A 24,999-nucleotide genomic window follows, 5' to 3' on the forward strand; every position below is an offset into this window, starting at 1 on the left:
TAGGTGCCCCCACTGAGATCATCTTATTATGGCACTTTTTATGCCAATATCTTCTGCACTTAGACATTTGTTTCTTCTGATTTTCTCAGGTATGCCTGTTATCTAGTGGTTTGCACAGTCCAAATAATTCCAGTCATTGCACTCCCCATAATTCTCAACTTCAGCATGTGTTTTAGTTTCATTTCAGAGAAAGACAGGCCATGATGCTGGGCCATATGTCATCACTAGAACAGCATGGTAGTTATAAACCTTTATCTCTTGGCAAACAAGAAGACTGGGTTTTTTTTGATTCTTATCTTCACAGGTTCACCAAAGTTTACTCTGGTTTGGTTTTTAACTCTTTCCCCATTATTTTTCCTTCTCAGCATACAGTGAATAGAAGAGTTGGTCTTGATTTTTTCATTTAATATATATTTGCAACCATGTAATTTCTTCCACTCTCAATCACAAGAGAATGCACAGAACATTTTTGGACTTTCTTTCTAATTTTATGATTTCACTGCTGGATGTTTTCAGTCACAGATATAGCTCCACCTAATAATACATATATCAAGGACAACACACCCTTATTCAATGGACATCCTCGCACTTTGGAACACAAAATGTGAAAGGTTCATGGTGGCCCTCTTGCTATCCCCTCCCTGGCACAACTATTTTGGGAAGAATGCTGTGTTTTGGGAAAAAAGCAAATAGAGAGATATAAAGTAGCTTAAAGCCTTTGTAAACTTAGAGTAAGTCCAAACTTGTTCACACCTCATGTCAGTGAAATTTTTGTTTCAGAAGTATAACATAAACCAGGTACAGAAATATCTTGTTCTCTCTTCACGATCTATCCTGTTTTACACCTCTGCTTTCTGCTGTAATAGTAATTTCATTTGAAAAGAAATGGTTTTGTAAATCTATTCAGAAGAGCATTTTAGCATTAATCCTTAATGCTACCTGTATGGTACATTATCATTCAGAAAAATAATAATAAGATGTTTGGAAAAAATTTAAAATTTCTCTTTATCTGGATTGAGTATGTAAGTTCTAACTGTGGATTTTTCTGCACTTTCACTGTTTAGTATTCCTAGCAGCAAAGCATAATTTTAGTAGGGCTCTAAAAATCAACTTGGGCTTTACTCCATAACCTGCAGACCCAAAGTTTAAGACAATTGTCTTTTGAAATCCCAAAGCAGGCTTACTTATTCCTCATTAATATTGTTCCAGAAACAAACAAACAAATAAACAAACCAAAACAAACCAAAAAAAACACCCCCAAAAGCAAAAAACAAAACAATCAGACCTTCCCCTCCTTTTAATGAACCTGCAACCTGGGCATGGGTCTCAAGTGGAAATACATGTAAGAGACGCTCCTTTCCTAAATGCTGCATTTCAACATTTGGTCAACACTATAAAAATGTCTCCTAGATTTGTCACCCACCTCACCTTTCCATAAGAAGCAACCTGCCTTCCTTCCTCACATTGGGTGGAAGTTTGTCCATCTTACTCAGCAAGAACTTTACTAAACTCTAAAAGCTACAAAAGAATGCCAATAAGCAATTAGCTGAATGATTAATGATTTTAATACCTGTAGTAAGGACATTGGCTAGAATTTATAACTGCCCAGTAAAACCAATTATTCAAAAGGACTGTTCAAAAGGATGGCAAGCCAATAACTGCCATGTAACAAAATTAATTTTTTTTAAATACTATGAAGAAAAACCATAAGGTAAGGTATTACAGAATCAGGCAGAAGCTGCAATTAAACAAACAGCTCTTGCTGGTTAACTGTGACTCTGGCTACTGGAAAATGAAATATCTCTGTAAAAAAGCTTTAAGAAACTATCAGATCTGCCTGTTTTAAGTTAGGGGGGCAGATGTGGCAAGTGCAGTGGGAATAAGATCCTGTCTATCATCATGCAACAACTTCAGCTCTTCAGCTTCCTGCATGAAGAAGCTTTAGAAATTAAGTTCAGGAGGTTTTTTTGGATTTCAACAACAACAACAACAATAAGAGTAATAATAGTAATAATAATAGTAGTAGTAGTAATAATAATAATAATAATAATAATAATAATAATAATAATAATAATAATAATAATAATAATAATAATAATAATAATAATAATAATAATAATAATAATGATGGACTTTTTTGCTGTTGGTTTTTTAGCAGTTTTGGGTTTAGGTTAGTTTGTTTTTTCAAAAGAAAAAGATGAAAGAATTTGACATCATCTTCAAAATCTTACAGCTTTCTTTGTAATTAGTATTTGGCATCAGAGAGATATAACCAGAGGCAGGCATGGTACCTTCCACACTGATGGAAACACCTCTGATGATTGCTGGTGAGCAGACTATTGGCTAAATTAAAATCTCTTTCTTAATGTTGATGCCAGAATTTCAGAGTATTGGAGGGTGGCTTTTAAGCTTGCAGCTTCTTGTTTGAAACTAAGCAGTTCTTAGATACTTCTGAAAATCCAGAGACTCCCCAAAAACAACAAAAAACCCCCCAAATTTTAATCACTTGTGGTTGGGAAAAGCTGAGGGAAGAAAGTTTAAACCTATGTAGCTAAAAGAACAGTAAGGATAGACATATTAGAATCTTCAACTTTGCAGAAGCTTTGCAAAGATAGAGAATGTTTCCCAGGACACACAGCAATGGGATTAAACTTTGCAAAAAGCTTTTAAATCTCCATCAAAGTAAATGAATGCTTAAAGAAAACTTACAATTTTGAGGAAAGAAGATGGCACGAGCTGATTTCCCAATTAACTCTTTTTCAGCCTAATAATTCTTTGAAGGGGATTCTAATGTCATAGAAAAAGAGAATGAAAGAAGAAAAAGGCACAGAGGTGATGATGCTACAAGAAGCATATGCATTGCTCTGAAGCATAATCTCTTCAAAATTAATTTTTAATACTGATTTATTCTATGACTGAAGGAAAAAGTATAACAACAGATATTCAAAACCAGAAAGCATCATTCTACTTTAACAAGTGGACATGGCTTCTGCAAATGATTATTAGCTAGACATGGTTGTCAAGCATTGGAACAGACTGCCCAGGGAAGAGGTGGAGTCACCATCCCTGGAGGTATTTAAAAGGTGTGCAGATGTGGTGCTTAGGGACATGGATTAGTGGTGGACCTGGTCATGTTAGGTTAGTGGTTGGTTGATGACCTTAAAGATCTTTTCCAACCTAAATGATTCTATGCTTCTATATCTCCATCCAACATGGCAAAAGAAACTAAGAAAATACAGCACCCTCAGCTGAATGGTAAAGAAAATGGGATACTGGAAAACGTGTGAATGCTCTTACTAAACAAGAAGTCTCATTAAATAAGAAGTCTCCTCATACTGCACACCCCTGCAATATGGATGTGCAGGTGGCCTGCTAAAGAACAGACCACCTTCAGTCCTACCAGCTGATGTGGATTTTGACAGAAGCCTCAGTTTATATATCCTTGTCTGTACAGACTGGAGAACAATGCAGGGGTGCAAATAAATTAGCTCTGCAGTAAAATTACCTGTAGTTATTTTTAATCCATAAATTTCTCTGTGGTACATAATGGATGGTGTGAAATACTACCATTTCTGATGAAACCAAGTTTGAGAGTGCCCATAAATAGAAAATGGATCTGACAAGATGACAGATTAGCTGGCATTAGAGAGCCACTGCATACAGTGGGTGATGCAGTCTTATTATATCTTGAATATCCTACAGGTATCTGTGAGATCCAGGTCACTGGACTACCTTTTGGCCACGAAACCACTGCAGCCAGAACAGACTTCCATCTCACAAATTCCTTCCTTACTTGCAGAAAGAGCAGGAAAAGAGGCTCCCTAAAGTTTCTGCTCTAGTAATCAAGACAACACAAAGCTGGCTTTTGTTCACAGCTACTACTTAATTCCTCATGATATATATGGTAATCGCAAAAAGACTTTGATTCAGTGTTGAAGTGAGTCAAGAACTCTACAGACTGGGAGTCTTGCCTTTGCTTGCAAGAAATGCTGTTCACCTCAAGACAGTAGAAGCCATGCCAGTAGACTACCGATTATGTAATTCTTTGACAATTGATTTCTTAAGGTTCCATCAGGTGTCTTGTAAAATTTTGCTCCCTGGAAGTCTGTTTCAGTAGCAAGCACATTCTCACGAATGGAAGATTAAAAAAACCCAACTAACCAAAAAACCCCCTAGCAATCTCCCCTCAAGTATATACTACTTTGCTCCAATCTTCACACTATTAAAAAGCATATTAACTTTTCCTGTTTACCTGAGTTGGACAAGGCTGAAAACAAAAATATCAAAGCCATCTATTATGTAGAAACACTGGTTTGTGTGTCATCTTAACCTGCTTCTCAATTTACTCTATGGCATTCAAAGCATATAGACTTTGAAGTAGCCTATATTCTCTAGTTTTCTTCTGCAAAGTATAATATATGTCAGATTCAGAAAAAAATACCAAAAATGACTGTATATTTTATTAAAAGCCTATTTTTATTCTCTCTGTCTCTTTTTAACAAAAGTCTAATTTAGCTGTTGTTCCCTTAGGTATGAGGTACACAGTTCATAATTCATTTGATATAAAATGTCAGTTTAGATTTTTGCACTTCTTTGATAAATGAGAAAAAACATGTACATTTCAATTTCCTTCTACGAGGTTTCACTAACAGAAGCCCCCCTACCATCTTGCTGCTCAAAGACCTTTGCGTTAAATTAAACATCAAGATTCAGAAACTGTAGGGAATGATATTTCCAAGACATACAGTACAAATACATGAGACTGGGAAAAAAGGTAATGATTTTTCCTACCAGTAAAGTGATGTCTCCCAAAGAGTATCTTTGATCCTTGAATTAGTTCTCAGTTATAATTTAATATATCAAAACTGTCAGCAGCTTTCCTTACATTTAAACATAAAGTGATATAGTCAGCTCCACAAAAAGCAAAATACAACATTCAGCGGCTTTCTCCCCGCCACCCCCAACATGTGCTTGTGACTCTGAAATCCATCAATATTAATGAGGAAAATCTGTGTACATCAAAGGAGACAGCAAAGAATTAATTTAATTGTATCTGTCATCACTGCTAGTATGGAATGGTTTTTTCCTATATAACCAAACCCTGCCATTGATCAACGTGCAAAACCCTCAGGGGTGTAATCTGAGCAATGGAATAGAGAAGAATCAAAATTTTAGTTCTGGAAATAAAACTGCTATAATTAAGAAAAATAACAACAAAACACTGTGCATTATTCTCCTATGTAACACACGAGTCCAAGGCTGACAAATCTGAGCCACCACATTTACAGAGTAAACAGGAATTCTTATCACTCCTCAAAATGCCAACTGCAATGCTATGGCTGTCACTTCACGTTACAGTCCAGTCCAACAGCTGTGGTATCAATAAATTAAGCTGTATTAGAAAATACCAATAGGATCACATTCTGATGCTTATGCTGAGAACCAGCACTGATAAACAGCATACATCCAGAGCCATGAACCACAGAACTCAGCACCTTCTCCTCTTGCCCTGTGTTGCTGCTGTGCACACTCCCTCCCCCCAGCCTGGGAAGTGTCATTAGCCCCACATTACAACTGCATCTGCTCTCTTTTCCCCAATAAATGAGACTTCCCCCTACACCCAACAGCAGAGTTTCAACAGGATAGGTGGACAGTATCCTACACAGCCTGCTTAAGATCCCAGAAATTAATACACTGCCGAGCAACTGGGAGAAAAGATGAATGATCCAGATCTCCTTTTTTTCAGCGAGTGTTCTAACAAAGAAAAGCCATGAAAGAATATCAAAAGTAACACCTCCATTGCACCTAACTGTGACAAAAATCCCTGACTGTATTTAACCCATCACAGTTTCCTACTAAATATAGCATTTCAATTGACAGAAATATGATCTAGGTGTTATACACTGAAGCCAAATATTTAATATTTAGGGTGAATAAAAACCAATTCAGGCAAGACTACTCCCACACAGAAATCTGTTCAAAATATAGAGCTGACTTCTCTGATGAATAGGGTAAAAGGATTACAACCTTTTATAGCCAAGCTATCCACATAGGAATGTTCATGCAGCATTATTAAGTAGCTACCCACCAGTTAATGCCCTGTTCTAGACACTTGTAACAAATAAACCATTTCTATGAATTATCTCTGGGCTTCATTTCCTTAGATAATACTGAAGAACACATAAATTCACTGGAATTGGTGGTAGTGTTTCAATATACAACAATAAATGATCTGCTCACAAGTATTTTTACTGAAAAGATCTTGACTACTGTCATCTTGTTCAAGATCTGGTAGCCTAATTGATTAAAGTAATTTTAACATCATTGTGCTTTATTCAAACCCAAACCAGGCTGAATGTGTTTTGCCTTCTGTGCCACAAGACATTTTAGAGCATTTACCCCAAAATACATGCACTATTAATCAGAAATTGAAGTAAATATCTTGGCAATACTTACTCTCAAAAGATTGAAGAAAATACAGATTTTCTTCAATCTTTTGACAAAAAGTAGAGCCAGAGGAAACTTCCTCTCCTTTGTTCATTTTTCAAACATAGGGCTAAATCCTTCACACAGGAAATTTAGAGTGGATTAATTCAGATTACAGCCATCAATTGAGTATTTTGGACAGCAGTATCAATTTCTTCTGAATAACCCTCTCAAACAGGCTACTTAGTATGTAAGAGTACTCACAACTTCAACTTAGAGAAAAATAGAGAAAAGAGAAGTATTTTTTCTTTATATAATGCCATCTCTTCAGTTATTCAACTTCTTTTCTTTATATATATGTTATTAGAAATTTTTAGATAATCTAAACTCAGTCAACCTGAATGCACGCATTTTCTCTGTACATACTGGCTGCATTAAACTATGATGACATCCTTCATAGAGAGGCAGTCCTCCAATCTAAGCTAAGAAAAAAGCTAAGTCAGTCTAAGAAAAAAGGCTGACAAACCTTGTGACATGTATATTATACTTTCCAGCATGAGGAGGAATATAAAATTTTCTTTTACCTTCTGTTGCTAACACATGCCTCTCTCTCTGTCTGTAAAATGGGAATAGCAATCCTCAGTCACCTACTGGAAATCTGAATTAGCAGATAGATTTGTAAAAATCATCAAAGTAAATAGGTCAGTATACAAACAGTAAATATTAATATAATTCAGTACTGGACATATCCCCCAGCAACATGAAATACAATTATTTCCTTTCTCATTTTACTCAGCTGGAATTAATCTAAGAGCATAGTATTTCTTTGTCAGAGGAATAAGCATGATCTACATAGAGATCCAAAGATAAAAAAAGACAGAAAGCAATCATGATACATGAACATGCATATACTGATATATCATATACATTTTTGTGTCTGTGCACCTGCATACACATGCAGACACAAAAAATAACATTCAGAAGGAAAAAAACAGTGAGGGAAAAGCTATCAAATGCCAAGAATCAACCTTTAAGGGCTATAGACTCTTATAGGTGCCTCTCTTGAAAGAAAGAGGGTAACACACACCAACACTGCATTATAGGAACACCAGAGGAGAAGTGGTGACTCTAGTCACTAATTCTTTTTCAACTTCTATTTTCTCTCCCTTTTTCTGCCTTTATAGAGAATCTTATTTCTCCTCAGGTATTCAGCCAACTAAGCTGAAGTTAACAACATAGATGTAACAGAAAAGGGCTGCTACACTAAGAAAAAGTAGAGAAAAGTCGAGCTTGAAATACTACCAGAACAAATCATTAAGTATAGGAAGGAAAAATACTTTTTTTCTGCAAAGTGTTTTAAAAATTCAGATGTAAAGTTTCAGATATTTTAAATTCAATTTCAGATCCTTTTCCAAACTACAGAGAAAACTCCCAAAATGTAGTTACTAAGAGTAATTCTTAACTGTATATAGAACCAGCAAAAGCACTTTTAAGTCCAGGATTTTTAAGAAGGATTATCTCTAATTTTTCCTTAGCTAAAGAGAGGAAAAGAACAGTGATTTGATTTCCTGTACATTTAAACCTCAGCAAGGTCTTAAAAAAATCCTAAATTTTTCCCCCCTCTATTAAGCTTTTTTCCCTAATATGGAAACATGACAAATATGCAACAGGGTGACAGAACTTTGCTGGAAGTGTAGAGATCATTGCAGGCAGAGGAACTTCAAAACTTCCTGAACTGTGCAAAGTGGTTCAAGCCTTCAAACCTTGCCACTTTACCCAAATACTTTATCATCACCAGGCTACCTTCCATAATCTAGACATGCATAATCTTCAAGTGTAGAATGACATATACAGAATGACATGACCAAAAAAAACCCCAGCAAACCTATGAACAAATAAATGACTCAGAGATATTTGCCTTTGCTGGCAGTTAATGAAAATTAAATTTTATCCCAAAACCTATAGGGGCAGGATTTGTCAAAAAAGAAAGAATAAAACCACGGGCTTTTTAGAAAAGCAGTGCAAATCATCGCAGCAAAGTAACACAAAAATGGATCCGTTTCCTAGTACTTACATATATCTCAGAAATGGTTCTAAAGACAAAATTCATGGTGTGATTTTTCAAATGTCTGCTGTATGTTCTCACCAGGAATTTCAACAGCATTTTATTGTAGAATTCCTTCAGCAGAGCCTAAATTATTACATAAGCACTGCTGACTTCAGTTACAGTACTGAAAAATCTAGTTCAGATTTGCTCAGAATGAAAAGAAAAACCAAAAGTAAGAAAAGGCCCCAGAATGAATAAGCTTGAGATTATATAAAATTGGCACACTTCCTCTAAATTGTGTCCTTTTTTGTGTACAACTGAAATTGGTCTGAAATAGGTTAATGTAATAGTAGGTAATAGTTTTAAATAATGATCTACCTCTAAATTTCACAACAGCCTATTTGCCCCATTTCTAGATATTCTTCTGAATTTCTGAAGTAAATACAGGTGTAGTTTTTCAGCATGGCATCTTCTCTAGTACAGATTTCTTCTAAGAGCTCTCAAGTACAGTCTGGATCTCACTCTAGGGCTAAGGTTTTGGAAAGACCTGAGTGAGACCTCTTCAGTGAGGTTAATTGCCTGTTTATAGATGATCAATTAGCCGGTGCACAGTTCTCCCTGTCTCATCTGGCTCTCCCTAAGCAAGCAAAACACATCCATGTTCTTCTAGGCAACTAAAATTGCTGGTTTGATCTTCTTGTCCCAGCTGTTTCATGCTGCTGTAGAAGAGACAAAGGAATTGAGGAGATGAGAAATGCAGGTGCTTTGCATCTGGAGCACGGAAAGACCACAGCTGGAACTATGGGATATCTGCCCAGCCCCAAAAGCACAGGGTGCAAAGGCAAGGAGAAGGAGGCAATCAGAAGAAAAAAACATAGTTGGAGTATCACTGCCTGCTGGCAAAACTCCTCAGGTGTATGAGTAGGGACTTGTGCAAGGCTTCAATTTAAAGCAACCTTTATAATGTGTAGAGTCAGGCTGAGCCCCAACTGGCTGCTGTTTAGGAAAGCGAGCAGCAAAGAGGGCATCTCTGTGCCTCCCACTGCCAGAGTTTGAAGACACAACTGTTCAGGAATGAGACTTCTCTTGTCTCTTGCCATGCAAAACACCCACCCAAAATCAAGAATGGAATCAGTATGAGCTCACTGAAAGGTGTGCTGAACAGCCTGGGAGAGGGGAATAAAAGAAGAAAGTAGCTCTAATGAAAATGACAATCAGTTCAATACTGCAGAGATTAGAGAAGAATTACTGCTTCAGTAGAACAGAAACTCCCAGTTTCCCACACAAGCGCTTTTGGAATCCTAGCCTTATGAAATCACCTTTCTGGACAAAAGGAAATGGAATGGCCAATTTACATAGCTTGCTACTGACCCTTTGTAATTAGCCAGGTTATTGATGAGAGAGGCAGGAGAGCTCTTCCCCCCTCCCAGCTCTATCCTGGTCTTTCCTCAAAGTACCTGTAGAAAAGATATGGTCACAATTTTTCACTAAGAACTTTCTGTTAACATAGAAGATAAAGAACAAAAGAATTCCCTTGGATTCTTGCTCTTGGATTTCTCTCTAAAAAGAGAAGGGAGAGAGAGGAAAATGAGAAGGAGGAGAAGGAAAGGAGAGGAAAAAAAGTGATGCCTCAAACACCTGAAATTTGAAGCAAAGGACATTCTTTCAAAACAAATTTTATGGTGCCACACAATGTGATACTAGGAAATATAGGAAAACAAATCTGTCTCACAGGGAAAATTCTAGCATATTCAAGTTTGATTTTTCTTCCAACATAATTCTGACTTAGCATCAGTTTTCTCTGTTTATTGAATATTCATTCCTCTAAGGAGGCCTGCTGGCTTCAGTGATCAACCTGCACGAGCAAACGCTTTCAGATGTGAATACAAGTTGTATGATGCGGTTCCTACTTGTTTGCATAATTAGATCAGCGGTCCTGTGATGGGGTTCAGTATCCAGTCTCTGAGGTGTTGTGTAAACTAACAGTGCCTGACACCCTCTGGTTGCAGGACACCATCTCCTGTAGGTATTGAAATAACATCAACAGCTACAGGTATGTAGGCTCAAATTTTGTTGCTGAGAACAAGCCCAGGCAGGGGCATGCAGCATTCCACTCAGAAAGATGGGACCTGCAAGGGGCAGGGACTTAAGGGTCTAAGGCAAAATGTTACATCTTTTCCCGCTAGACACTCCTATGTTGTGCAAATCACACACAGAGCACATAATCGAACAACATACTTAATAAATCATGGCAGAGTTTAAAGAGGCACTTCACTACTTAGGCAGATTTTTTTTCAGAGTATCTCTCCTTAAACGTTTCACACAGGGTGTATCAATTCTTTGAGGCTTTTTTCTGTAGATAAATCAGCGCCAAATTAATGGTTTGTAATCCCCAGTATAAGAATCCACAGGGAGTCAACTCTGCAATGTGATACAGAATTACCATCCAAAACAGTCTTCAGACCTCTTGTCACGACTTGGAATCCAGTCCTTTTTCCTGCTCTGTAGGGGATGATTGAGACTCCACCCTCCTGCTTCCCATCAGAGCAGCAGCCGCCCTTCCTTTTGCATCTATTTATTCAACATAATCCATCTTCTTCCCATTCCCTTCCATACTCAGACTTTGGTGGCCAGAGGAAGGGAATAAATGGATTTTACTAGAGTATAAGTTATTATCATCAGTGATTGCAAATTTCCTTTCTGCTAGCTCACCATCCCTTATTACAAAGCAATTCTAAAATAATGGGGTCTTCTACACTACATCAGAAGTAGCAGTCATTGAGGACAATATATAACCAAGAACTCTCTGCAAAAGGTTTTCTCCCAGAATTTTGCAGTTTTATATCCTCTCTATCACTTCAATTCATTTATCTAATTAAATTAATTCTAAAACAATTTGTTTTGCAGATTTTTTACTGGGTGGCATCCTCAAATTAATGTGAAGTACTGACTAGAATATTATTTTTTTACAGTTTCTACCAAAGCAGTTTAGGACAAGATAAATAGAACAAATTTATTCCTTCTGGAAAAAATATAAAACTCAAAAAAATTTACTTCTACCTCTGCAGTATGAAATTTGTCACTAATCATTTTAAACTATGCCCTTTTATGCTTCTTCCATCTCTTTTAGCTTTCTATGCAGTTCTTTGATGTAACAAAGACAGTTTCAGACAAGATTTCAGTTCATCTGGAAAAAAAAAGCTTTAAGTCTTGAGGCAAAAAGCAGTGTATTTAAAATTTATATACTCCATAATGCCTTTGTTCTGAACTTGAACATCCTGAAAAACTTCTCCTCTTTCTTTTGCTTTCTGACTCTGAAGATCATTTGTTCTCACTGTTTCAGCTTCTTATTATGCAACAGTGACTTTAACTGGTGGTTCCAGCATTTAAGTACATGCACGGTCATGGCTGACCCTTTCTGATCAATTGCCAATCCATACAGGTTTGACTGATAAAAGAGCCAATTAGATTTAAGCAAATTAAGGGACATCACCAATGTCAACCACTTATTAAACTGAATGCTGAATTCCATGCATACCAAACACTAATGCACAGAGCCCCATTAAGAGTTGAAATCCTAACCCCATTAGTAACTCCAGACCACTACAGGGTAAGGGTCAAAAGAAAGTTTCATATTTATGGATTACCATTTGGATTCACTTTCTATTTTTTAAGTCTTTCCAAGAACTCTTGAACCTGCACTGCACTTATTTCTAAGATAGCTTTTTTTGAGTGTTGACTTTAAGCATGGCAAATCAGCTTGATAAGAAATTAAGATATATTCAGTCAGGTAACACTAAAGATTTGGTGAGCTTTATATTGTGTGCAACGTGTTTTAAAGCTAAAAAAAGGAACAAAAGAAATGCATGTTGCAAAAAAAAATTGTATCATTATTGTAAAACAGTGATCAGCAATAACTTCAAAATGGACTATTACTTTGTCCTCTATCACTCTCCCTCTCAGACAATCTTCCATCAAGCTCCGTGAACTAGCTCCCCTACTGCTGATTTCTTAAATGCTTTTAAGAAATACTTAAATACTTTTTTGGTATCCTTGAAAAGAGAATGGTACATTTTAACACTCATTAAAAGGCTGTGCTTTTGTACATAGCAAGACCTTCTTTACTTTTTGATCAAACAAAACTTCCATCTAAGTGAAATCTTGGCCACTGAAGTAAAAAAATAAAATTCTTTCTTATTTAAGTTGCATCTAGATTTCATTTAATGATTTAGAAAGTGTGAAGGCACTGAATGCTGCCCAGTGTAAAATTACCATTATACTGATAATTTAGCATGCAGTGGAACTGTATAACCCTCAAAGGCTCATTATAATAAACATCCTAGTAAAGCAAACCTGTAATGTCCTAGATACACACGTGTGAGTCTGTACATGTGTACACATATAGAGAAAACACAGTGTGTGAGAGAGCACTTCTCTCATATGCACTGCTTCATTTATTATTCATTTCTCTACAGATCACAGTCCACTGGACAATGGTATGGAAGATTTCTTTAATAACTCTCACTGCTAATTTAATTCTACTTAAACACACATATCCTAGTGAATGCCACATGCTTTTCAGCATGATTTTATGTGTAAATCAGGATAATATGTTTTCAGATCATTAACTAAAAGGAAGCATGAACTAAAACCTATTTAACCAATGAGGTATTGCTTTTAAACTACCACAAGGTCATAAAAAAGATAATTTCAAAGCTATAAGTTTTCTAATTGTAATCAACAACAATCTAATGATGAAAGAAAGTGTATCTTAATGGCTGTCATAAACTTGTGCACATCCTTGCTTATCTTTAAAGATCCTTTACCTTGTCATTTGGTGAAATTTTCACTACCAAATTTTGCTAAGCAAAATTGAAATGTGACACCAGAGCTTGAAATGTCAGTGTCTTACTGCTCAGTCTGAAATGAGCAGCAAAACTCAGATGCAGTTTTATTATTATATAAGAACGTATTTTTTTAATAGTAGGTGCAGCTTGATAATCAGATAGGAAAAGTATAAAATGTTCTGGGAACATTTTAGTAATCTGTCATAATCAGTAATCTGTCATAAAAACTCTGTGTTGTATTTACTCACTTTTCTGAATTCCCCAAATCCAATCCATCTGTTTGCAAGCAAGTTGTTTCATGGCTGGGTTTTTAAACTCCAAGTTTTATGATTTTTCTTTTTTTTTTCCTTTTCTTTTGCTTTCAAATTGTATGTATATTCCTCTACATTGTTCTTGCTCAACAGCTACTCCAGACATCTCTCAAAAACAAGTGTTGTCAGACTCTCACTTAAAAACTCAAAATTGCTTTAAATTAATTGCATCTTTTTACATTTATTTAACAAAAACTAATTAGCCAGAGTGTCCATGAAAAGAAAATACAAAAGCAGCACATCTACATCAGCTATAAATGTAAGCTTTCTTGAAAAAAAACCAAACACCACCAAAGCCACAAAAAACCAAATCATTGTAAAATGTTTAGGGCATATTTGCTCAACTCTCTTATTTCAAATTGTTATGAAGAGAATATTCAGACTGGCTTACAGCCTGATTCACTGTAAATCAGCACATTGTAATTGACTTTCTTACAGCTACATTATTTTGTGGATTCTGGCTCAATATATTGCCAATGATTTATATTACTATTATTAAAAAAATTCTCTAAGTCTATCCAGTAAGTGCTCCTTGTCAGCACTTACAACTTTTACTCTAAAACAGATTACAAAATACAGGTGAGTCTCTCTATATTCTTGGGCTAGATTAGCTGTCCATTGCCAGAATACACCACCATTCACAGAAAAAATTGAATTACATAATGCACTTCTCACCTTCATAATATGCTAACTACACAACTACGTACTTTCCTTTTCTAGTTCTTAAATTGAACAAAGTGACAAATTAGAAACCAAGAAGAATTTTGTGAGTAAGAACTACAAATACAAACACATTCTTCTGAACTTCAGTCCTCAGCTGTGATAATAAATAACATTCTGTTGAACAGAGTGTTTGTATAATTGTTACATGCACAGAAAAAGCATTTTTTCATACTTACCTCCTGGAGGCATGACTACGGTTATAGCATCACTTATCAAGCTGCCCTGGCTGTTGGAGGCATTCACTTGCACTGTGTAGTTAGAAAATGGAATCAGTCCTTTAATAGGTACCCACACATTGAATTCCTTGCTGCTGCACAGCATCCGAGTATCATTTACAATAGAATAATTAGCATTATCTGTTATGGAAAAATGAGAGAGGGAGAGAAAGAACAAATGTTAGACCTTGCATCTGCTACAATTCACTGTTTCTATGAACCAAGTCTTATTTCTACTCAAATGAAGAGTTGCCATTTATACCAGTAACACAAACAAATTTTTGGTGTATTGGGAAGAAAAATAATTAGTCACAATTTCTTCTCCTTTTTGCCAACAGTTCGTGGCATTTGTAAATCTTGGGAAGTAAATCAATACACAAACCAACCAGTTGCAAAGCTGATTGCTATATACAGCAAACAGAAGTTCTGTGATAATTGCAGATTCCAAACATTAATGATAATTCTTATACCCATGACAGACTGGCAAAACATTTTGAATTTGCTAGAAAAATGCTTAACTTAGGAATTGATAAGTTAATTCCATTGCATGCATAACAAACTCATCTGCAGTAACAGAGGTTTTCCAGTATGACCTGCAGTTCTCTCAAAGACAAAACAAGGATTTGAAGTACTCAGTTTATCACTTGAAATCATCAGAGGACACCACAGCAACCTACATGTCCTTTACAACCCTTTTAAGATCTCAAACTTAAGACAATATTCTACCCTACAAAAATAAAATAAAAAAAAAAAAAAACAAAAACCACAAAACCTTTCCAAAATACCTAGTTAGACTAGAAAATAAAAAATTATATATGTCAAGTAACATTTTTTTGACTTCATGAAGACCTCAGTCACATATCTCTGAGCCAACTAGACTCACTTAAATATCATCTTATATTTTGAGTATATGAAGTGCCATATAAACAATTAATATTATTATTACTATCCATCACTCCATGGAGAGCTCTCACACTGAAGTCAATAAAAATTTTGCATTACAAACAACAGCAGAATAACACAAGCCTAAGACCACAGGTATGAGAACAAGAGTAAACAGACTATAACTGTAAAAATATTGTAAATCAATTAAGACATTGTCACAGGTAGAAGATTCAATATTTACATCTGAGTCTTTTACAAAATCTAAATAAGACAGAATTACAAAAAAACCTAGAAAAATCCATTTTAAAATTAATTTTTTTAAGGGACACTCATCAGACTTACTCATTTTGATGCAAGTTTCAAATGAACTATTAAAACCAAAATGCTATTAAATCAGAAACAATTTTTCAAATACTCCATATTTCTGTGATGTGCATTAAGGTGCAGTACCTTTCAGTCATGCTGACACTACATTTTACCACAGATAAGTGATCTGGATTTTCCTCTAATTTGGGGATTCCTATAAACAATTTGGTTCACTTATGATACAAATCTAAGCCCTTCCTTTATTTTGATGTTTATGAACAGCACTGGTATTTTCAGTTATTCTATTTATAACCTCCAAAAAGCTTATTTGTTGAGGTTTTGGGGAGGGGGACAGATTTGCAAAACTCTTTTTTTATAAATCTGCCTTGCAGCCTAGTTCCTCATTGCTCAAGTTCTACCTGAAATGGACCCTACCATAGCACCAGACCACCCAAACGGGCTATGGTAGCGTGAAGGTAGAATGATTTCATGAAGCTTGATGGATTCATTTTGGATTTCACTGAAGTTTATCTGAGAGACCTCTTTTTGGTACAGCAATGGAGGCAAAGCTTCTTTACATGTGAGAACAACCACATTTCACACATTCCACTTATACAATGCTGCAGAAGCAAAGTTACTTTGCCTGAGATTACTCTTATGTACTTGGGCTACTCAACCAGCACTAGAAAAATGCATCTGCATTACTTGACCTCAGCTTTTAAATAGTGTACCAAACACTCCTTCTGCACCTTTGGGAAACTGTCCCAGTGTGTGATTTGGGAGAAGATACAGTCCAACAAAGCATGTTTCTCTTATCTATCACAGTTTTTGCAATGTTTGTGATTTATTATTTGTGAAGATTGTGCAGCAATATTTGACATAGTGACATTAAACACTTAAGGACTCAGCTGGCTAGGGAAAAAAAAAAAAGAGACACATTTTCAAACGTTTCACCTCCAATGTCTGGGAAAGTTTAAAACCAGTGTTAACAGATCAGCACATAGGCTAGAGTCAAACCTCAAGCATAAAAGAAATTGTCTAACAGCCATTTATATATGCCAAATTCATGTGAAAATGAAAATTTTCCTATCAACAATACAGATTTAACTGGTTTATACTTTAATTTCACCCACCTGAGCCTGGTAGGAAACTATGCAGTTCCTCTGCTGATACTTTTATTCCATTTTTAATCTTTCTTCCAATGGCTAACCATACTATATTTTAAAAATACAGTTTCAAGTAACAGAAAATGAATTAAAAGGATAACACTCTATTCCAAGTTGCCTGGATAACAACATTAATATACAGTAATTATACAATTAGTTGTAACATTAAATTCTAGTTATAGCAGAGTGATTACTCGGCAATTATAAGAAGTATATAATTACCCAATAATTAGGAGAAGTATGTAATTACATAACCATTTTATTCAGCTCAAAAATGAACTTGCAAATTTACAATGAGATAGACAACATAGCAGCTCAAAATTTTTCATTGCTTCTACTAAAAAGCTAAAGAGTACTTGCAAGTTTCCTAACCTAAATTTTACACAGACAAAAGATGTTTTATCCCAATCCGCAGACAAGGAAGTTCTGCTGCTGGCAAATAAAATATTAGAAGAACATTTTTAAAATGCAGGTCTTGCTGTGGCTGACTTGCAATATGGAGCTTTGCCACTTCTCACTGCTTAAACTGTGCTTTCAGTGGGCTGGAAAATGCAGACACACAGGTTCAGCCTGACAGAAAGCGATACAGCGATAACCCTGCCATATCATTCCATGCCATTCCTGCCCAGACTGCCTCAGTGTGGGCCCAATTTGTAAGTATAAACGGACGAGGCCTCACTTTGTGCAGTCCTCTTGGGTGTCTTCTCTCAATGCTGCCGACAAGTCCCACTGTAGCCCACCAGCAAGTCCATTGCATGTCACCTTAGCATGAGTTCTAACACCATTATAGTGCAAGGATTTCGTATTGCCAGAGCTTCATACCGCCTCCATGTTTCTCACAAGCAGCTCCCCTATGCACTAACTGTTCCCAGTCCTTGCAGTAGCCATCTGACTCCTCTTACTCCAGATCCCACCAATCCACTCTTCTATACTACTTGTTCTTATTGGCTACAGGTGTGGCCTGTTAAGATCAGGCCTGCTTCTAATCTTTAGTAATTGGTCCAGCTGCAAGTCATTGGGGCATAAGATTACCTTCTATACCCCCTTCCTTTACCCATGCTGTATCCTCCTACAACTGCAGATCCAAATAGCAGTCACCTCAGACAGTGTGAAGTCCTAAGAGACATTGTTCTACTTCAGACAAGGGGTTCGTACCAGAACCTCCTCATTTCTGCCTTGTAATTCCTGCCATGAACAGACACCAGCACCCCAACAAATGAGATTCCCACACAATTCTGTTAACATGAACAACCTAAATGGGCAGAAAACAAACTCCTACACATCCGTGGATGGCTCACCACACTCATGAATGCTTAAGGCATGCAAACACCTGCACAAAAAGATAAATCCCAACAGGAGAGGGCAAAGAGACTCCATTCTCTACAACCTCCTAAGAAAACCTAAATCCTTTGCAGACATTAAGGGCTTCCCCAGCTCCTTAATTTTTCCATATTTTTGCATAGTTATGGTTTTGTTCTTTTACTAGCCCTCCTGCTCAATTCTCCATAACTCCCCAAAATTATCCGTGGGACTTCTTTGCCTAAGGCTAATTGAGAAACACTTCTGTTGTTCCTAGTTTACTCCTAGTTTATACCAGATCAAAGTATGTCAGTTTTTCAGGCAAAGATTCATATGAAGAAATGAGGGCTAAAGAATATCCATAAATATACTTAAAAGTGATGTATAGTTGAAACAAAGACACACAAATACATATATTGCATTCAAAATCACTGTTTAAAAGTGCTAAGCTTCAGAGAGCACTCTAGCTGTTGAGTATCTGTAGTTGAAGGTTCAGGATGGTTTTGAGTGGACACTCTGCAGGGGACTCCCAAGCAGATGTGCATTCCTGTTACTGGGCGCCCCTGTAAATAGGTGAATTAAGCTCCTGTGAAGCAGTGGTGCGTAAATTACTGCTGTCCTGGGTCTGTCATCCTATGGGGTTCACTAGATTGAAATAACATAAATGGGTATCCTTTTCCGTTCTTGTTATAATCATTGTCACAAGAATTTTAATGCCTCATATATTCCATAATTTTTTTCTGTGTGCTGTGCTGCTCTGACCTTTTCAATATTCTGTAATTTGACTGGCTGGCGATTTCAAGTTCTCTCCTTTTTACAGCCTTATTAACTTGTGGGGAAGAGGTGAAATGCACAGCCAATCAGAATACATAATATTGCAAAGGTCACAGCAGTACAGTATAGCATCAGCAGACACAGAATACTGTATATTAGTCATTAGCATCCTGATATCTGATTCATGTGACAAAGGTTGTGAGAAGCACAGGAAATGGTACAACATGAAACCATTCTCATGGCAAAGAAATAATACAAACTAAACACATTCATCGTATATTCAAGAACTTTTTTTCCTGCAAATCTGGGCATGTTTAAAGGTACTCTTTCCATCAGGACCAAAATTTATGTTTTTAAGGGAAAAGGTAATAAATTTAGATGTTTCCTTTTTATGTATTAAACAGAGAAAGACACATATTTCACAAGTGTGGGCAAATACCAAGTAATTCTATTCATATCACTGTGTTTGTGATTAATACCGATCCATACTTTACACATAGCTCCGTTATGTCCTGATAACCTCTTTTAAATTACAGAACATGTTACCTGCAACATTCAAACAGACAGAAACAGAACTATTACCACTGTAGAAGACTAGTCAAAGACTAAAGGTAGCAAAAACCCAGCTCAAGGAACAGTTCATGTGAGGATCTATACAAAGTTTACTTAGTTAACTATCACAAACACAGTTGGTTTTACAGCTGCCTTATGTGACTGTGAGCATAGAGAGGTTAAGCCTTGTACCTCGGGCCACAGAAAAAGTTAATAAGATTAGAATAGCAAAATAAAATGAAACAAGAACTCATTTTTTTAGCCTTTTTCCTCTGAGCTCATCCTCATTGTCACCAGTTTCTGTCCCTATTTGAGACACAGCTAATTTGTGTCTCTCTGATACCACATCTTTGGTGGGAAATTTGGTGAATATGCACACTTCTTTGTGTCTCAGCTCATTCTTTTGTCTGTTAGTTTTGCCTATTCTTCAGCCTCATTAACCACCACAAAAGCTACTTTCCTCCTAAGATTTTTCTTTTCTACCTCTCTTCCTTTCTCATCGCTTCTATTTAGAATAAAAAAATATCACTTTCCATTAGTTTGATTATCCCAGAAGAAAACCAGCTAAAATTACTTCCCTGGCATTATTGGCAACTCTCTTTTCTTAAGAACTGTAATAATGAACTATTCTCAAATTGTCATCTCAATTGTTATATTCCCTTGTGAAGCAGTTTGGCTTTGATGCCATACCCACCTTTTCAACAAACTATTGGGGAGTTTTTATGTTTTGAGACAAGGCTGTTTTTTATGTTTTGGCATTTTGTTTTGGAGGATTTTTTTCTTTGCTTTTTTCTTTCTTTTTTTTTCAGATGGGCACACTGCTGATTTTTTGCCTCAATGTCTTGAACTACTACTGTCTTGTTCCCCTTCCCCTGAGCTGACAGATATATTGTTCCTATGGACATATCATGGTCACAGTCCATCAAACTGAGATCAAAATTTAAAGACTCTCTTAACACAAGAAAACTTCACTCTCACGGGTTAGGAGAGTTACTGAATGAGTCAAAATGGGTAATTTAAAAGCGCTGTGGGAAACTGGAAAAATTATTAATCAAAAATATTAATTTTCCTGTAAATAGGAAGAGTTTCACATTATCTGCCTTGAAAAATTTTATCTTCTTCCTTTTCCCCTGGGAATTAAGAGAAGCCCTTTAGTTTCAAAACAGAAAAAACGGAAAATATTTGAAGAACAAGATCAAAATCTGTGTTGGCATGTACAGCAGAAATATGAAACCTAGAAGACCCAGTTTCTGACTATTAGTTTCTGACTGGTACTCAAATCATCACTTAAAGAGGCTTCTTACAGACTCAGATTTGGTAGAGCTATCTTAGATTGGCTTGAGACATATAGAATGTGTATGCTGTCTCACTGACACTGCAAGGGGATTCCTCCTCTCTCTCAGCCTGGTGAGAAACATCTGGAGAATTAATCATGTTCAAGGATCCCCAGCATAACACAGATCTGGACTTACTGGAGTGGAGTCCATGCAAACATGATTAAAGCCTTGAAGAATATGACACACAAAAAGGGTTTGAGAGAACTGAGGTTGTTTAGCCTCAAGAAGAGGAGGAAGGATCTTAAAAACGTGTAAAATGTTAAAAATATCTGTTGTGAAGGCATAAAGTAGCCAAACATCTCTTAGGAATGTACAGCAGCAGAACAAAACACAATGAGTACATACAAAAAATATAAGAAATTCTGTTTAAACCTATAAAAAAACCCTTGTTTTACTTTGGCATTGGTCAAACACTGGAAGAAGTTGCTCAGAGGCTCCAACTTCGGTGATACTCAAAAGCCAGCTGGACACTCTCCTGGGCAAGGTGCTCCAACTAACCCTGCTTGGAGAAGAGAGCTTGAACTGGTTGCTCCCTAGAGGTGCTCTCTGACCTCAGCTGTTATATGATTCTATGAAAATTTTCAGAGCACTTCAAGAACCCTAAGGCAAAGCAGGGGTAATCATTATGATGAAAGCATGTTCCTGTCAGAGGAAATAAGTGATTATTAGTGTTACAAACACTAAGTAATGTGCATTTATGTGCTCATTAATTCTACGGACTGAAATATGAATAAAGCCCACAGCTTGATGTGAGAGCTCATACAAGAAAGTTAGCACAGACCCCATGGATAGCTAATGACTGCAGCCAAGATTAGGCTTTGTCATGGTGGCAGGCAGGAAGGAATCTTCAGTGTGTGGTCTCATCTACCCTTTGGAGCATTCAGCTCAGTGCCATGAGGCTTTGAACAAAAAAACCTCTGTAATTGTTGATGAAGCTGCCAAGAAGAAACCTTTTTGATTTGAATTACTGTTTTAGTTCTTCTCATTACTCTCTCATAAACACAGAAACATCTAATGAGTCTTGCAGCGAGTCAGTCTCATTTTAACCTTCCACTTAAAACAGTGTGTTTTCAGTATAGTGTTAAATCTCTGCTGTAATTATATTCATCTCTACTATAACTCCATTTTTCTGCAATAGCACCAAGAGGCATCAGTCCTGGAGCCCCCACACCACAAGCTGTACAGAGTGCTTTAGAGGCACACATAAGAATGCAGCTGATGACTTAAAGCAAACTCTGGAAAACATTCTATGAGTACAATCAGTTTGTCTGGATTTCAAAAAGGTTTCCCGTGTCTAAGTACTGTTATCCTGGTACGAACAGGAGGAAGTGTCACAGCACAGTTGAGTTATCCAAGTAGCAAAATATTACATTTGACACGAGACATCAAAGATCAAAAGCATTTGCTGCACTTGCAATCTTAAGCTGATGACAGAGTATATATTTTCTGATTTCATCCATTTTGTTTGAGGGGTTTTCTAGACAAATTATGAGACTTGATCAAGTTTATTTCATGAGGAACTTTATACAGTAAAAAAAAAAAAAATCAAAAAGTTAGCTTTTAAACCTTCAAGTTTGCTTCTCCATTGTTAGAACATTCTTTCTCTAGCTGCAGCAGTACATAAATGGAGATTATCACAGTATCTGGTTTCTGAATCTATGCCCATAATTCATGGATGCCAATAAGAATTTTCCATTCTCCAGGGACACTATCAGAAGGAGACTAGCTAAACACACAGAGCAGAACTTGGAGTCTCAAATCCATAATCAAATATCTAGATTGATTGTGTCACTTGCACTTGTATTGATTTCAATTGGAGCAGCTGACCCAAGGGAATAATAAAAATGTGGAATAAAACTGATTTATGAGAAGAAAATAAATCCTTTTGTGAGTGGTAATGAATTGGTACTATTTAACCCTTTCAATCACAGAGGGAGAACACCATTTATTTTTTCAGAATGCTGAGTTAGCCAAAAGAAGTCATATAAAAAAAGTCAATACTGTCAAATGCCATTACAGTTAGTTGTAATACTTTGGAAGGAATGAAGCTCTAAACTTGATCTAGGACTTCTGTCTGACATACGACATTCTTTTGGTTTTTCCAGTCACCTTTCCTGAGGCATCATAAGTGATGCACTTGTAGATTGAAAGAACCACAGAATCACTTAGGTGACTGTTTGTTGTACTTATAAATTACCTCCCTCTAGACTATTTAGGGCAAAAACACAAAGAGTAACACAAACAGCCACATCAAGTGCACACAATTATCCCTATAAAAGGACAACTGATCATAGTGATCCTTCTGATATCACACTATAAACTTACAAAGTCAAAATATAATTTGATTCCCCCTTAAAAAGTGCAAAGAAAAACTTCAACAAAATCTTGTCAAATCCCAGTTTTCATCACATTTTCTCTACCTGAGAAAACAGATGGGGTTTATATTGGTCTCTAAAGACAAGTTTATTTGTTTAAAGCCAACACATAGAAATATTCAAACTCAATTTTTTTTATCTGTGGAAGCTCTAGCCAGATTGTATATATCTTGTTTGGGTTATGTCACTGACATTAATCATATTGTTTTTTGCATTAAGCAGTTACCATAGATATCTAAGCACAGTCAATGTGGTCTTCGTGTGGGTTAAAAACACTGGAAGACATTCATTAACTAAAAGACTGTTTTTGTAGGAAAACTGATTGGCAAATTCCCTTTTACTCAATACTGTTTACCAGAGCCATCTCTAGAAGATTGCTACTATTCCCTAGACTATTCCAAGGGAATAGAAACAGTCTTGGAGCCAATCCTGCTATAGGCAGTGACCAGGAATTTCAGCCTGTCAAGAACGGATAATACATGCCTCACAAAAATGGGGTTCAGCCCCATGTGTCAGCTTTATCACATGAAACCAAATAAATTACCAAGTACAAGACAGACAATGTACATGTGACAAAAAACATAACTATGGGAATACAATGATGCAGAAGATCAATTAAAACACCATCTGTGGTCTGATGCTAGAGTCTTCACCAAAGAAATGGTCAGATGTAGGAATTAGAGAGTGACTTTAATTTTGCTTTCCTCAGAGACACCTGTATTAAGGAAAAGAAAAAACCAGCATACCTGATACTGACAGGAATTATGCTATTAGATGGTGCATTGTGAAGCTGCTCAAAACCTACTGAAGCTTGCCTAAACTCTACTCAATAATCATCCTGAAGTGCATGCAAATCCATGAGGCAAATCAAAATTTAAATGCCCTACAATCCCAAGGCAAAATACCCCTAACTTCTGCTCTGGTGAACAGATTAAATATGGCTATTTGAAAATGGACTATGCATCCTCTTTGTTTCCCCCTCATATGTCTTTAGGAGTGGTGCTGCAGGTCTGTAGTTAGAACTAAGACAAAATGAGAGAGGAAGGGGATGAAATATGAAAAATCTCTTTAATAGCTGGCTTGGAAAAGCAGCTAAGGGCTCCCACACTCACAGTGAGAGTGTGGAGGTTATCTTTCAGGTGCAGAAGTTGGTATGCATTTTGTAATGACTTCCATTCCTCATTCTCAAGCATTCAGCACAAGACAGGCAAGGCCTGGGAACTTCAAGAGGCTTCAGCATTCCCTTCGCCACTTCTGTTGCCGTCTGCAAGTGGTGTCTTTCCCCAGCATTCATTGCTTTTTGCACTAGGTTGATACTTAACACTCCCTTTTTGACTTCTATTTTGACAGGGTACTGAAAGTATTTGGTACACTGTGCCAAGAGTTCAAGACTATAAGAGGAACTTAAAGAAGTTAAATGAATAGATGGTCTGAGTTTTACTCTATTTAATCAAATGTATAGTAAATATGAAACTAAAAAGGTTAGATGGGCAACATTCTAATGTATACATGCAGAAGTCAATTTGTTTATGCTGTATTCTGCTGTTAGATTTCTCCACTTTGCCAAGAGAATGAATGGGCTGCAAAGAATCTTCCCTGTACACAATCTCCAAATAAGCAGAGTAAGCAGATAATTTTTTTTTCTTAACAAAAATACCTGATAAATTATCTTGCTGAAAAGTATGGACCTTAGATGATGTGTCATTAAAAGAAGTTATGATAAGTATTTAAAAAAA

The 24,999-nt window shown here is 36.4% G+C and overlaps 1 protein-coding gene across 1 annotated transcript in view; it reads right to left on the minus strand.

Annotated features, from left to right (window-relative positions):
• The window catches only part of USH2A (usherin), a gene marked incomplete at its 3' end in the record, with an annotated part of 372,555 nt that overhangs the window by 142,626 nt on the left and 204,930 nt on the right, over window positions 1–24,999 (minus strand). Inside the window, exon 37 of the mRNA XM_084203202.1 lies at window positions 14,531–14,710. Coding sequence (XP_084059328.1) covers window positions 14,531–14,710 — 180 coding nt within the window. The remainder of the gene's footprint in view (window positions 1–14,530; window positions 14,711–24,999) is intronic.

This window comes from Fringilla coelebs (genome assembly GCF_963513975.1).
Source record: "Fringilla coelebs genome assembly, chromosome: 3".
NCBI classification, from domain to species: Eukaryota; Metazoa; Chordata; class Aves; order Passeriformes; family Fringillidae; genus Fringilla; species Fringilla coelebs.